The 15,215-nt window shown below is 43.1% G+C and overlaps 1 protein-coding gene across 3 annotated transcripts; it reads left to right on the top strand.

The window, feature by feature from the left end:
• The first annotated feature begins 633 nt into the window (after positions 1–633).
• Positions 634–5,987, top strand: tspy (testis specific protein Y-linked). Of its 3 annotated transcripts, XM_029436223.1 has the most exons (8): positions 634–2,089; positions 2,180–2,257; positions 2,339–2,450; positions 2,947–3,101; positions 3,402–3,478; positions 3,741–3,952; positions 4,456–4,503; positions 4,671–5,987. In XM_029436223.1, exons 1-8 carry the CDS (start codon positions 1,130–1,132, stop codon positions 4,706–4,708), a joined length of 1,680 nt encoding a protein of 559 aa, XP_029292083.1. In that variant the 5' UTR covers positions 634–1,129; the 3' UTR covers positions 4,709–5,987. The 3 variants fall into 3 exon arrangements, with proteins under 3 accessions (XP_029292083.1, XP_029292082.1, XP_029292084.1); XM_029436222.1 differs by having other exon boundaries at positions 4,456–5,987; XM_029436224.1 differs by lacking the exon at positions 4,456–4,503 and having other exon boundaries at positions 635–2,089.
• The last annotated feature ends 9,228 nt before the right edge of the window (positions 5,988–15,215 follow it).

Genomic DNA, 15,215 nt, shown 5'->3' with positions numbered 1-15,215 from the left:
AGTGCAATAATTCAACTGTGCAATACTCTGTGCATTAATTTATATATACTGTATAAACTAACATTCTTGCTTCTTTTTTTAAATGTATTAAAGGAAACAAATTATTCTTCATCTCAAATAACTAGGTTGACAGTCTGATACATTTGATATATATTTTAGTGTACATGTTTAACATATGTATTATTAAAAATGTTCCATATATGTTGTATTTATAAATTGTAACTCAGGCCTACATATTTTATGTAATCTGTATTTATTATCGTTATATATTGTAGTATATTGCACATTTTACATATTTCTTTATTGTTATGTTATTTCTGTATTTTTAATATATATATATATATATATATATATATATATATATATATATATATATATATATATATATATATATATATATATATATATATATATATATATATATATATATATTTGTAGAATAGGAGCACCTGTAACGGGATCAATAACGTGTTGAAGCATGAAGTAATATCTGATCATACATGTTGTCGGTGTAACGTGTAAACATTATTTTACATGTATTGACGTTCGTGTTGTCTCGCGAGCAGCTGCTCGTGCTGCTGCTCGCGCTGCTGCGCAGTTAACCCGCTGCTACAGATAGATCACCATGTAAACACACACTTGTAAATGATTGGTGGAGAGGTTTTAGCGCGGCGTACCGTAGCCAATCAGAGGATTGTTTTTCTGTCACGTCGGTGCACGGATAGTAAGCTAACGGATACTGCAAACATAAACTAATATAAACAACGCGGGTTGTTTCTAAAGACGGTACAGCACGGGAAGGTTTGATTATTGGGACCGAGGCTTTCCTGTTGGACTTTTATTCGTGAACATGTGGTGGAGCCGTCGCTGCGAGGACACGCGAATTGGGTAACGTGAGCTAAACAACGTTAGCATTAGCTTGCTAATTTCTAACAAGGCCGCGCAGAAATACAAGAGCTGCTTCCTGTTCGAGCTTCATTGAGAATGTAGGTTACGCTACGATCCGAGTTACAAAAGCACAGCTGTTATCTAAGGAGCACGTCCAGTTGTGTAATCGATTGCATTTAAGTTTGTTTTAGTTTTGCTTGCAGGCTACCTAGCTTGTTAGCTCTTTGGCTAGCTAGCTAGCATGAGTGAACTGACGGGCTGCAAACAGTCCGCTGACTCTGCATCGAGGAAACGGTGTCTGTCACCCGAACACGATGAAGGCAGCGAGGTCGCCGGCAAGTCCACGAAAGTAAGCGACGCATCAAATGAAGCGGGGGTCATTTCGGAAAGTTGCAAAAACAGTGAAGCTGAGAGTAAAGAAACAGCCGGGAGCGAGGGCCAGTCGAAGGACTGCGAGGGAAAACCAGCTGCCTGTCTGCAGGGTTCAGACAGCACGGATGGCACCGCTGCACAGCCTGTCAACAACTCCAAACCGGACTCCCACGACGCCAGCAACACAGATAAGCCACAGTCCTCTGATGCACAAGGATCTGCTGACTCTAAGGAGGACACAGAGAAGACACCGGGGACAAAGCAGCGTCCCTCAGCTTCTCTGGACCAGAGCGACTCGGCAGCCATAGCAGCTGCTGAAGCACTTGCCAGCCTCACAAGAGGAGACGGGGAAGACAGTCGAGAGACTCCTTGCTCATCTGAAAAGGCGAAACAGGTGAAACAGGGGAGCAAATTCAAACAACGTGGGGGCCACCAGTCCTCAAGAGCGGGCTCTAAAACGCAAGCAGCTGCTGCAGATAGCTCCACATCTGTGCACAGTACTGACCGAGAAGATGGAGATGAGATGCCAGAAGCCGATGAAGGAGATGAATCCATCTCTGGGTCGTCGTCCACTCCAAGCTCTTCTTTCCCATCAGACAATGAGGACAATGACGATGGGGAGTGTGCCATAGTGTCAGTTAAGATGGCCCCGGAGATGAGGCAGTCGGTGGCTCTGCTGGCGCAGGTACAGATGAGACTGGAAGCTCTGGAGAAGAAAAACGCCCGGCTTCACCAACGGCTGGAGCTGAAGATCAGTCGCCTGCGGCGCCCACATCTGGATCAGCGCAGCTCCATCACAAAAACCATCCCTGGCTTCTGGGTGACAGCTGTATCCTTACAATGAGAGCGCTCCTTCTGTGTGCGCTCCTATGTTGTGTTTGAATATCTCAATGTGTTTTTCTTAACTTCAATGTTCCAGCTGTTGAACCATCCTCATCTCTCGGCTCACATCGACGAGACGGATGAAGATGCTCTTAGTTACATGACTGATCTCGAGGTAGCTAATGTTTCTGTGTTAAAGTTTGGCTCTTCTTGCAGCCGCCTAAACTGAGACATTTCCTCCGTGTTTTCTTTTCAGATCGAGTCCTTCAAGAATAATAAACTGGGCTACAGGATCCGTTTCCACTTCAGGCGAAACCCGTACTTCCAGAACAACATCATCATGAAGGAGCTGCACCTCGGGATGGGAGGTAAACACAAGCATGTGGGGATAAAGTCCAGCGTACACAATGAGTGTGCATCATGACGCTGTAAAGGTATTCTGTAGCGATGTAACGCGTAGCGTTCAGTAATACTTCTAAATAAAAGGAACGTTCTCTGGGACCGCTGCCGAAGTGCGGAGTGACGAGAACACGGCTCAAAGCAAAGCGCCGTCCACATTCTGATTGTGCTGCAAGTTGTTCTGTGTTTTAAAGCTGCCCAACAATAAACAATATCTTTAACTTATGTTGAACTCATCGTCACACCTTCATGTGCACACGCCGCCGTGCAGCGAGCGCTACAACACGCTGATGCTGTTGGTTTAGTTCTGGTTGTCAACGTGGAAGACTTCATGTTTCTCATGGCTGTCGCATCACATCGTGTTCACACCGTCACAGATCTTCCTCTCTGATGGTTCAGACGGTGCTGACGCGACTGTAAAATCTACGCGGCCGTTATATTCTGGACCTTCTGCTCGTGTTTCAGGATCTCCGATGTCCTTCTCCAACCCCATCCTGTGGCACCGCGGACAGAACCTGACGGCCCACAGCGACGGCAGGAAGTCTTCGCGTGGCGTCTACCAGACCTTCTTCAGCTGGTTCAGTGACCACAGCAGCCCGGGACAGGACGATGTAGCACAGGTACAGCCTCACACGGACGCAGCGTCAGGATCACACGCTCAGCGTGAGCGGCAGACGTGCGACCGTTACTCAGTGTTCTGATGGCGGCGCCGTAACATCGGAGCCCACTCCACGACCTTTAGTTGTAATCGTCATGTGACGGATGTGTGTGGTCGTCATTTCTACTTCATTTATTCAACTTCTTGGCAGTTTATAATAACTGATTCGGGGGGGGCCCCCCCACCCTGCTCCACCACAGTTACTGTGTTTATGTGACTCATGATACTCGGAGATGTTTAATGACCCTGTGCTGCTGTTTAGATCCTGAAGGACGACCTGTACAGAGACCCTCTGAGATACTACCTCACCCCCCTCTGGGAGCCGAGGGAGAACGGCAGGTATGTTCCGTGTGTTAGATCTCTCACACACACACACACACACACACACAGTGTCGGTGGACAAACCACTTATTAAGCTATAAATTGTAGAAGTGTCCTCGGCCCCCGGGGCCCCGAAATTATAGTGCATGTGCCAACTTTAACAGTTTCCTGATTTGTCCCCCCTCCCTTATTTCCTGCCGGTGAGACCAGGTGGGATGCATACCGAAACAATGAGTGTGTGTGTGTGCCGTTAACACGCATGTGTGTATTCTCTCTGCAGCGGGGGCAGCGGGGGCAGAGCAGCTGACAACAGCAATGGAGATGACTGTGTGGTGATCTCCGACTCGGACGATGAGCCCGGCGAGGAAGCTGGCGAGGCTGAGCAAGGCCGGCGTAAGGAGGAGGAAGTGGAGGACGAGGAGGAGGAGGAAGAAGAAGAGGAGGAGGAGGAGGAGGAGGAAGAAGAAGAGGAGGAGAGGGGGCCAAGCGCTGGTCAGTAGAACTTATAACACGTTATCTATAAAGTAAAATTCTTATTTATTTTTATAGATTAGTTTTTTTGAAAGCTGTGAAGATTAGAGTTGTTCCGATATCAGTGACACGGCGCTCAGCGCTGGAGGGGTCTTTGCAAAGATCCGATCTCACGCTATCAGCTCGTCGCTGCTGCAGCTCAGCAGAGAGGACGAAGAGGCGGCGCGGCGTGCAGAGAAAACCATCGCTGCGTCGGAAATCACTTCTGATTCCTACATTTCTTTATTTGAGTTATTTTTCTGTCAAACTAGAAAATGCTCATTCAAAGAGGAATGATTTAAAAAAGTAGTTGAGTGTACCCCCCCTCACAAAGGGGGGTGCACATCAACACGTGTGTGTGTGGCTGCGTCCGTACAGAGCAGGGTATCGGAACACCTCTAGTGGAACGGGTTCACGCTGAACTCTGCAGCTGAAATATAAATGTGCAGGCTGAACTGAATAGACAGGAAATATCTCCTCCTCAGATGAGAGTCCAGAGGAGGGGGAGGATGGTGGAGAGATTGTGATTGACGGTAAGACCACTATCACAACCACCAGTGGGGGTGACGTCATCTTAGTTCTCATACTTTCTACTTCTTAATTATGCTTTTTTATTTTCTTGAACGCTAAATAAAAAGGTGTCACATGTGACCTCAGCGAGGACGCTTCTGAAATGATGAGCGGCTCTTTTGTCCTGCAGGCTCTGATGACAGTGAGCAGGAAGAGGAGGGGGCCTGAAGAGGAGGGACGAAGCAGGAGCGTCATCGAGGGACCAGAGACCAGAAGGACGATGAAGATGAAGAGTACCAGAGCAATGTCATTTTTATGCACAGAATATCAGTTTTTGGTTGTTTTCTACCTAAACGTACACGGAGCATTTTAAATCAGGTTAACTGTAATAATAAAGCGGCGGCGGCGCGTTGTCTTTTATACAGCTGCGGATTCTGGTTCACCTTTTTTGCAAAATGTTTTTTTCTAAAGCGGTTCTTCTATTTAACGAGGAACGCCGCGCAGCCTGCGCCTGTAAGGCCGCGTCTTGTCGGCATTCAATCTTTTGCAAATTCTTCAAACCAATAATGCAGAAACCTTCCGTGGCGTTGCTCGGTGGGCGCTTCAAGGCGACGTTCGGGCTGTTTTTTAGAGTTTAAGACGAACTAAATTGATAATAATGACAGTACGTTTCAGACGAGTACTGAACCAAAATGAGTTCTCAGGGATGATCAAGGGGAAAGAAGCTTACTGACATTTCCACTCTCTGGCTGGCTGTAAGGAAACGTGTCCTCTACTGTAGTCAATAGGAACAAATATTGTTTTAATATGCGACCTGTGTTCCCGTCGATGTGTCGGCTCTTGTTCCGCACCAACGTCTACCCCCGATAACCATCTGTAAATCATGTCCGATGTTTCTAAGCGTGGCGTAACCACGGACTCCCACATGTTTGTGACCTCCTACAATAAATAGCTGAGTTTTGTATTACTTTTCCCCCTTTTTAGAATTTAACTTAAATATGAATTTGCTTTCTAAAACATTGAAGGTTTGTTTTGGTGTAATGTGTTTTGAGATTTTGTGTTATCTTCTTTTTTAAAAAGATGGTATTTATTACATTGTTTTTCTACACGTCCACATCTGGGCATGCCTGTGAGCATGACGCGGCAGGAGGACGATCACATCACTTTCCAGGCTTCTCTCCGTGCACGGTGTCGGTAAATGTCGGTAAACTCACAGCAACATTATGGGATGCACTGTAACAAACTAGTATTTGTATTTGCTTACTTTTCTTAGCAATGACCTGTAAATATTTCAGCATTGTCTCTTGGATAACGCGTGTTTAATCCATGGATGCATCGAGTCATCTGGAGTTTGTTTCCATAAACATGATCAGAAAGTTATATTTTGTGTGCTGTGTTTTCTAGAACACTAGTTTAAAGATACTCGTTTGTTGCTTTTGGTTCATTTTGTTTGCTTAAAAGATAAATGTCCACCTTTGACTCCGACCTAATAAAGAGAAGGCGGCTGTGTGTGGTGCACAATGAGCCTGTTTGTTGCTTTGCAGAACAGAACCACGAGATGGCAGCGTCGCTCTCATCATGTTCACTTTAGTGTCATGTAACACTTTGATGCCAAGCTTTCAGATGTGCATAACTCCGTAATAATTAAATGTTTCTTACTACACAAGTGTCTGAAATCGTCACAACAAAGCGTCCATGTGGGACTTCTGGACGGAGACGTCAGCTCTTTGAAGCCACTTGGCTGCAACATGTGAGAAGAATCAAACTCCAGTGAGATACAGCTGTTCTTTAATGTGTTCCAGCTTTGATATGACAGCAGTGTGTGTGTGATATCTGACATTTCAAACACAGCCCTGCAAATAGCCCCCCCGGGCAAGACATTTTTGGACAGGCCCAGACAAAGGAGCAGCAGCGGTGTTGCAATGGTACACTTAAACCCTTGATTCCACTTTTAATGCACAGCTATAAATATTCCACGAGCAAAAACCTGTCGTGCTGCAGGGGTGTGACGTCTCTGCAGCGGCCATGCACTATTAATACTGATGATGAAGCACGTTACACCCCGCGGAGTGATCTCTCCCCGCGGAGTGATCTCTGTCAAGCTGCTTTACTCAGCCCACAGAGCAGCACGTGTTTCTGCGAGGATCAATTAATCATGAGCTTTGGTTGCTACAATATTGATCGTGACAAACTAAGTACAGATTGCTGGGACAACACCAGGGTGTGTGTGTGTGTGTGTGTGAACTACACTCCTCTGGGTTGAGCCGCTGTTGCTACTGTACACAAATCATCTTGTCGCTGCTTCATGCTCTCATGTTTCACAGAGTAGTTATGAAGAATCTGCACGTCCTGATTCACCACACAATGAAAAGATAACACACTTTACCCCCCCCCCCCGCGTGATTGATGTGCGGAAGGAGATTTTCTCCTACAACATGTACAAGAAGAAGAGCTCGTGCTGCTCTGTGAGGCGCTTCTGTAGAAGGTAATGTGACAGGTGGAGGCTGGGGCCCTGAATACTAACTACCTGTGTGCAGCAGATCAGGAAACACCCCCCCCCCCCCAAAAAAATAGAAACTTCAGGGAGAAGCACCTGCGGAGGGATCTGTCCCAGCACGTGCAACACAACATTCAGATCTTTTATTTAAATGTTGAAATAGTATTACCATAGAAATATGTATTATAATTATTAATGTTTTCATGCAGCTGGTAATAGAGGAGCTTTAAAAAACATATATATATATATATATATATATATATATATATATATATATATATATATATATATATATATATATATATATATATATACTGCCGGTAGATTGTGACTTTCAACAATGGATCAATAAAGTTTAATTTGACCTATATTGTTTCCTCATTTACTTGTTGATTCTATTTTGTATTATTTATATTCATCTGAATCTTTAATGTAACTAATGATGTCACATAAATGTAAAAAATATACTATTTGCATCTCAGAGAAGAAGAAGTAGCATGAGAGGTGTGTGTGTGTGTGTGTGTGTGTGTGAGTGTGTTTCTGCACATGGCTACATGCTTGGAGGCTTGTTGTGAAAGCTTGCATTCTCTCATGCACCTCTATGCATGCAGCAGCAGCGTGGTGCACGTACAGCTCATCAAGATGAAGCGCAGGATCTGAACTGTGGAGGGATGAGGAAGGAGGACAGAGTGAGTGTGATTGAGGGAAATGGATGAGAGCAGCGATAAGCGGAGCTGCCTGGGCCCTGACAGATACACACAGCAGATGGATGACTCTTATCTGGGAGATCACAGAGTGCATACTCACGCCTGGGCCCAGTTACAGAGAGCCACGATCACACCAGACAGATGAATAGGCCTATCTCCCCCCCACCCCCACCAATCACATTGCACATACAGTACACACGCGCACACCTACACACACAACCACTTGACAGAACGAACAGATTGCAGCGCCCGCGTTACCTTCATGTCTTTGACATTGAAATTCACCTGAAGTCTGGCCGGTGTCTGCAGGATGTGTGCAAAGAGGGAAGATATGGAAGTGTGTGCAGGGAGATAAGAGAAATCGTTTTTATTTTTAATTGAAGTAGCAGAGCGTGTGTGTGTAGGTGTGTGTGTGTGTGTGTGTGTGTGTGTGTGTCTGCATGCATACATGTATGTTGGCGTCCGCTAACGAGAGCCACATGCACTCTTTTCTCACTTTTCTTTTTCTCAGCATCACAGATTTCTCCTCTGATTCTCTGAACACAAACAATGTCTGTCGTGGAGGTTAAGATGGAGCTGAAGTCACACAAAGACAAAACAAATATTGTTTTGGACTGTTTTTGCGTTAACCGTCTAATACTAAAAGGCTTTTGCATGAGTGCTGACAGATTTACCTTTTAAGACACTCTGCTTTCACACCTTTATTGTCCTCCTTTGCATGTAGTCTCCCTCCCTCCTCCTCACACACAGCACACACCCCTTGTTTTTTGGAAAGAGCTCTTCTTCGACAGCTGTTGATTCTCCCAGCTGCATTTTATAGTGAGTGAGAGTGCCAGTCTTGTCTTGGAGGCAGATGGCGGCTGGCTGGCCCGGTGGACACGTGGCACGTTGGACGAGTGCAGACGGTGCTCCGTCTCAGGGAAGCTGCAGCTACAGTATGCTGTACAGTGTTCTCTGTGATCACCTCACTCTCAGACTGGAATGTGTGCCACGTACGCAGCCTCCGTGTCAAAGACGTTGCTCTCCTTTGATAATCATCGACGTGTGAAGTTCACGGACGGCGCGCAGCACCTGTTCCCTTTATGATGCATGTCCATGTTTACATTTTTTGCTGACTTGTAATATGATAACTAGAAGACGAGGAGAGCCGTGTGAGAAGCACAAGTGTGGACTTGAGTCACATGACTTGGACTCGACTTGACGAATGAAGAAAGACTTGGACCTGAGGCTGCTTTATACTACGGCTGCACCATAATGGAAGAAATTGCTATATTTATTGCGATATGAAAAAAGGTTTCCTGTACCTGCTCATCCTTTCTGTAGAAATATTTACAGTCTACTGACGTTGCAGGTTTTTTTGTCTCCTGCTCCTCACTCATCTTCAGGTTGCTGTCGACGACTAGCGGCGCCGGCTTTGGCTGTTTGATGAATTGATGAAGGATGATTGTGATCGGTGGTTCACTGTGCAGAGCCTGCAGGTCACCAGCAACACACTCTTCTTGTAGATCATCAACAACGTTTTCCTTTTGTATCAAGCAGCAAAAAGCATTTTTCTTTCTAAACGATATATTTCACTAGAGTCAAAAGTATGTTATTTAAAAAGCGTGCAACGAATCATTTCATTCCCTGAATCAACAAACGTTAACGCTTTTCATTCCCAGCAGGTCGACACGTAATTCCCCAGATTCACTTTATTTAAATAGTCAAGCAGCCGATTGGGTTTCAGGAGAAAACCATGAAGATCTAACGCGACGTTAAGAAATGATACCAAAGATCATTTTCGTTGAGAAAGTGAAATGCAGGATGCAACACGTCGAGTGCATTCAGACTCTTTAAGGACTCGTAACTCAAAGTTATGGACTTGAGACTTTCTTGTGACTTGGAAACATTGACTTGGTCCGACCTCTGCTGAAGTGTAATCATTTATTTCCTGCACACTATCATGTCCCCCCAGGGTCACCGTAGTCTCTCCCAGCATGCACTGGCTCTGCCTCTTTCTAGCAGGAATGTTCAAACACTCCTCAATTCATCAATATACTTGCAGGAAGCCCATCAGTAGGTCAAATCACGGGTTGTTTTTCCTCGGGAGACAATGCTCTGCCCCTTGAGTCGTCATGATTGATGTGTCTGAGGGTCCGGGATTCATCCGGAGCCTCAGATAAATCACGTCTACCTTCACGTCACCGATCCATTAGAGGAGAAGATCTTCCTGACAGAGCTTGTTGTAGACCAGAACAACAGACTCAGAGCTTGTTTCCTAATCCACGCCGCCTGTCTCCGTGTAGCTGCATCCATCATGTTCGACCACTACTTCCTGCTCCTTCCTCGTTTCCTCTCGTGCCTGAAGAGCTGAAGGTTGAGGCAGTCGTGGGTGCGAGATGTAAGAGATGTAGGAGATGTAGGAGATGTAAGAGATGTAAGAGATGTAAGAGATGTAGGAGATGTAGGAGATGTAAGAGATGTAAGAGATGTAGGAGATGTAAGAGATGTAGGAGATGTAAGAGATGTAAGAGATGTAGGAGATGTAGGAGATGTAAGAGATGTAAGAGATGTAGGAGATGTAAGAGATGTAAGAGATGTAAGAGATGTAGGAGATGTAAGAGATGTAGGAGATGTAAGAGATGTAAGAGATGTAGGAGATGTAGGAGATATAGGAGATGTAAGATATGTAGGAGATGTAGGAGATGTAAGAGATGTAAGAGATGTAGAAGATGTAGGAGATGTAAGAGATGTAAGAGATGTAGGAGATGTAAGAGATGTAAGAGATGTAGGAGATGTAAGAGATGTAAGAGATGTAAGAGATGTAGGAGATGTAGGAGATGTAAGAGATGTAAGAGATGTAGGAGATGTAAGAGATGTAGGAGATGTAAGAGATGTAAGAGATGTAGGAGATGTAAGAGATGTAAGAGATGTAAGAGATGTAGGAGATGTAGGAGATGTAGGAGATGTAGGAGATGTACGAGATGTAAGAGATGTAGGAGATGTAAGAGATGTAGGAGATGTAGGAGATGTAGGAGATGTAAGATATGTAGGAGATGTAAGAGATGTAAGAGATGTAGGAGATGTAGGAGATGTAAGAGATGTAGGAGATGTAGGATATGTAAGAGATGTAAGAGATGTAGGAGATGTAAGATATGTAAGAGATGTAGGAGATGTAAGAGATGTAGGAGATGTAGGAGATGTAAGAGATGTAGGAGATGTAGGAGATGTAGGAGATGTAAGAGATGTAGGAGATGTAAGATATGTAAGAGATGTAGGAAATGTAAGAGATGTAGGAGATGTAAGATATGTAAGAGATGTAGGAGATGTAAGAGATGTAGGAGATGTAAGATATGTAAGAGATGTAAGAGATGTAGGAGATGTCGGAGATGTAAGGAGATGTAGGAGATGTAGGAGATGTAGTAGATGTAAGAGATGTAGGAGATGTAGGAGATGTAGGAGATGTAAGAGATGTAAGAGATGTAGGAGATGTAAGAGATGTAGGAGATGTAAGAGATGTAGGAGATGTAGGAGATGTAAGAGATGTAGGAGATGTAAGAGATGTAAGAGATGTAGGAGATGTAGGAGATGTAAGAGATGTAGGAGATGTAGGAGATGTAGGAGATGTAGGAGATGTAGGAGATGTAAGAGATGTAAGAGATGTAGGAGATGTAGGAGATGTAAGAGATGTAGGAGATGTAGGAGATGTAGAGATGTAAGAGATGTAGGAGATGTAAGAGATGTAGGAGATGTAGGAGATGTAAGAGATGTAAGAGATGTAGGAGATGTAGGAGATGTAAGAGATGTAGGAGATGTAAGAGATGTAGGAGATGTAGGAGATGTAAGAGATGTAGGAGATGTAAGAGATGTAGGAGATGTAGGAGATGTAGGAGATGTAGGAGATGTAAGAGATGTAGGAGATGTAAGAGATGTAAGAGATGTAAGAGATGTAGGAGATGTAAGAGATGTAGGAGATGTAAGAGATGTAAGAGATGTAGGAGATGTAGGAGATGTAAGAGATGTAAGAGATGTAGGAGATGTAAGAGATGTAAGAGATGTAAGAGATGTAGGAGATGTAAGAGATGTAAGAGATGTAGGAGATGTAAGAGATGTAAGAGATGTAGGAGATGTAGGAGATATAGGAGATGTAAGATATGTAAGATATGTAGGAGATGTAGGAGATGTAAGAGATGTAAGAGATGTAGGAGATGTAGGAGATGTAGGAGATGTAAGAGATGTAAGAGATGTAGGAGATGTAAGAGATGTAAGAGATGTAGGAGATGTAAGAGATGTAAGAGATGTAAGAGATGTAGGAGATGTAGGAGATGTAAGAGATGTAGGAGATGTAAGAGATGTAGGAGATGTAAGAGATGTAAGAGATGTAGGAGATGTAAGAGATGTAAGAGATGTAGGAGATGTAGGAGATGTAAGAGATGTAGGAGATGTAGGAGATGTAAGAGATGTAGGAGATGTAGGAGATGTAAGAGATGTAAGAGATGTAGGAGATGTAGGAGATGTAAGAGATGTAAGAGATGTAGGAGATGTAAGAGATTTAAGAGATGTAGGAGATGTAAGAGATGTAGGAGATGTAAGAGATGTAAGAGATGTAGGAGATGTAAGAGATGTAAGAGATGTAAGAGATGTAAGAGATGTAAGAGATGTAGGAGATGTAGGAGATGTAAGAGATGTAAGAGATGTAGGAGATGTAAGAGATGTAGGAGATGTAAGAGATGTAAGAGATGTAGGAGATGTAAGAGATGTAAGAGATGTAAGAGATGTAGGAGATGTAAGAGATGTAGGAGATGTAGGAGATGTAGGAGATGTACGAGATGTAAGATATGTAGGAGATGTAAGAGATGTAGGAGATGTAGGAGATGTAAGAGATGTAAGAGATGTAGGAGATGTAGGAGATGTAGAGATGTAGAGATGTAGGAGATGTAAGAGATGTAAGAGATGTAGGAGATGTAAGATATGTAAGATATGTAGGAGATGTAGGAGATGTAAGAGATGTAGGAGATGTAGGAGATGTAAGAGATGTAAGAGATGTAGGAGATGTAAGAGATGTAGGAGATGTAGGAGATGTAAGAGATGTAAGAGATGTAGGAGATGTAAGAGATGTAGGAGATGTAAGAGATGTAGGAGATGTAAGAGATGTAAGAGATGTAGGAGATGTAGGAGATGTAAGAGATGTAAGAGATGTAGGAGATGTAAGAGATGTAAGAGATGTAGGAGATGTAGGAGATGTAAGAGATGTAAGAGATGTAAGAGATGTAGGAGATGTAAGAGATGTAGGAGATGTAAGAGATGTAGGAGATGTAAGAGATGTAGGAGATGTAAGAGATGTAAGAGATGTAAGAGATGTAGGAGATGTAAGAGATGTAAGAGATGTAAGAGATGTAGGAGATGTAAGAGATGTAGGAGATGTAAGAGATGTAAGAGATGTAGGAGATGTAGGAGATGTAAGAGATGTAAGAGATGTAAGAGATGTAGGAGATGTAAGAGATGTAGGAGATGTAAGAGATGTAAGAGATGTAGGAGATGTAAGAGATTGTAAGAGATGTAAGAGATGTAAGAGATGTAAGAGAGTAGGAGATGTAAGAGATGTAGGAGATGTAGGAGATGTAGGAGATGTAAGAGATGTAAGAGATGTAGGAGATGTAGGAGATGTAGGAGATGTAAGAGATGTAAGAGATGTAGGAGATGTAAGAGATGTAGGAGATGTAGGAGATGTAGGAGATGTACGAGATGTAAGATATGTAGGAGATGTAAGAGATGTAAGAGATGTAGGAGATGTAGGAGATGTAAGAGATGTAAGAGATGTAGGAGATGTAGGAGATGTAGGAGATGTAAGAGATGTAGGAGATGTAAGAGATGTAAGAGATGTAGGAGATGTAAGATATGTAAGATATGTAGGAGATGTAGGAGATGTAAGAGATGTAGGAGATGTAGGAGATGTAAGAGATGTAAGAGATGTAGGAGATGTAAGAGATGTAGGAGATGTAGGAGATGTAAGAGATTGTAAGAGATGTAGGAGATTGTAAGAGATGTAGGAGATGTAAGAGATGTAGGAGATGTAAGAGATGTAAGAGATGTAGGAGATGTAGGAGATGTAAGAGATGTAAGAGATGTAGGAGATGTAAGAGATGTAAGAGATGTAGGAGATGTAGGAGATGTAAGAGATGTAAGAGATGTAAGAGATGTAGGAGATGTAAGAGATGTAGGAGATGTAAGAGATGTAGGAGATGTAAGAGATGTAAGAGATGTAAGAGATGTAGGAGATGTAAGAGATGTAAGAGATGTAAGAGATGTAGGAGATGTAAGAGATGTAGGAGATGTAAGAGATGTAAGAGATGTAGGAGATGTAGGAGATGTAAGAGATGTAAGAGATGTAAGAGATGTAGGAGATGTAAGAGATGTAAGAGATGTAAGAGATGTAAGAGATGTAGGAGATGTAAGAGATGTAAGAGATGTAAGAGATGTAAGAGATGTAAGAGATGTAGGAGATGTAAGAGATGTAGGAGATGTAGGAGATGTAAGAGATGTAAGAGATGTAGGAGATGTAGGAGATGTAGGAGATGTACGAGATGTAAGATATGTAGGAGATGTAGGAGATGTAAGAGATGTAGGAGATGTAAGAGATGTAAGAGATGTAGGAGATGTAGGATATGTAAGAGATGTAAGAGATGTAGGAGATGTAAGATATGTAAGAGATGTAGGAGATGTAAGAGATGTAGGAGATGTAGGAGATGTAAGAGATGTAGGAGATGTAGGAGATGTAGGAGATGTAAGAGATGTAGGAGATGTAAGATATGTAAGAGATGTAGGAGATGTAAGAGATGTAGGAGATGTAAGATATGTAAGAGATGTAGGAGATGGAGATGTAAGAGATGTAGAGATGTAAGATATGTAGAGATGTAAGAGATGTAGGAGATGTAGGAGATGTAAGAGATGTAGGAGATGTAGGAGATGTAGGAGATGTAAGAGATGTAAGAGATGTAGGAGATGTAAGAGATGTAGGAGATGTAAGAGATGTAGGAGATGTAAGAGATGTAGGAGATGTAGGAGATGTAAGAGATGTAGGAGATGTAAGAGATGTAGGAGATGTAAGAGATGTAGGAGATGTAGGAGATGTAGGAGATGTAAGAGATGTAGGAGATGTAGGAGATGTAAGAGATGTAAGAGATGTAGGAGATGTAGGAGATGTAGGAGATGTAAGAGATGTAAGAGATGTAGGAGATGTAAGAGATGTAGGAGATGTAAGAGATGTAAGAGATGTAGGAGATGTAAGAGATGTAGGAGATGTAGGAGATGTAAGAGATGTAGGAGATGTAAGAGATGTAGGAGATGTAGGAGATGTAGGAGATGTAGAGATGTAGGAGATGTAGGAGATGTAAGAGATGTAGGAGATGTAGGAGATGTAGGAGATGTAGGAGATGTAGAGATGTAGAGATGTAGGAGATGTAAGAGATGTAGGAGATGTAAGAGATGTAGGAGATGTAGGAGATGTAGAGATGTAGGAGATGTAAGAGATGTAGGAGATGTAGAGATGTAG

The sequence above is a fragment of the Cottoperca gobio genome, chromosome 7 (assembly GCF_900634415.1).
Source record: "Cottoperca gobio chromosome 7, fCotGob3.1, whole genome shotgun sequence".
NCBI classification, from domain to species: domain Eukaryota; kingdom Metazoa; phylum Chordata; class Actinopteri; order Perciformes; family Bovichtidae; genus Cottoperca; species Cottoperca gobio.
The sequence above is the reverse complement of the archived record's forward strand: the minus strand, read 5'-3'. Positions and strand labels throughout refer to the sequence as shown.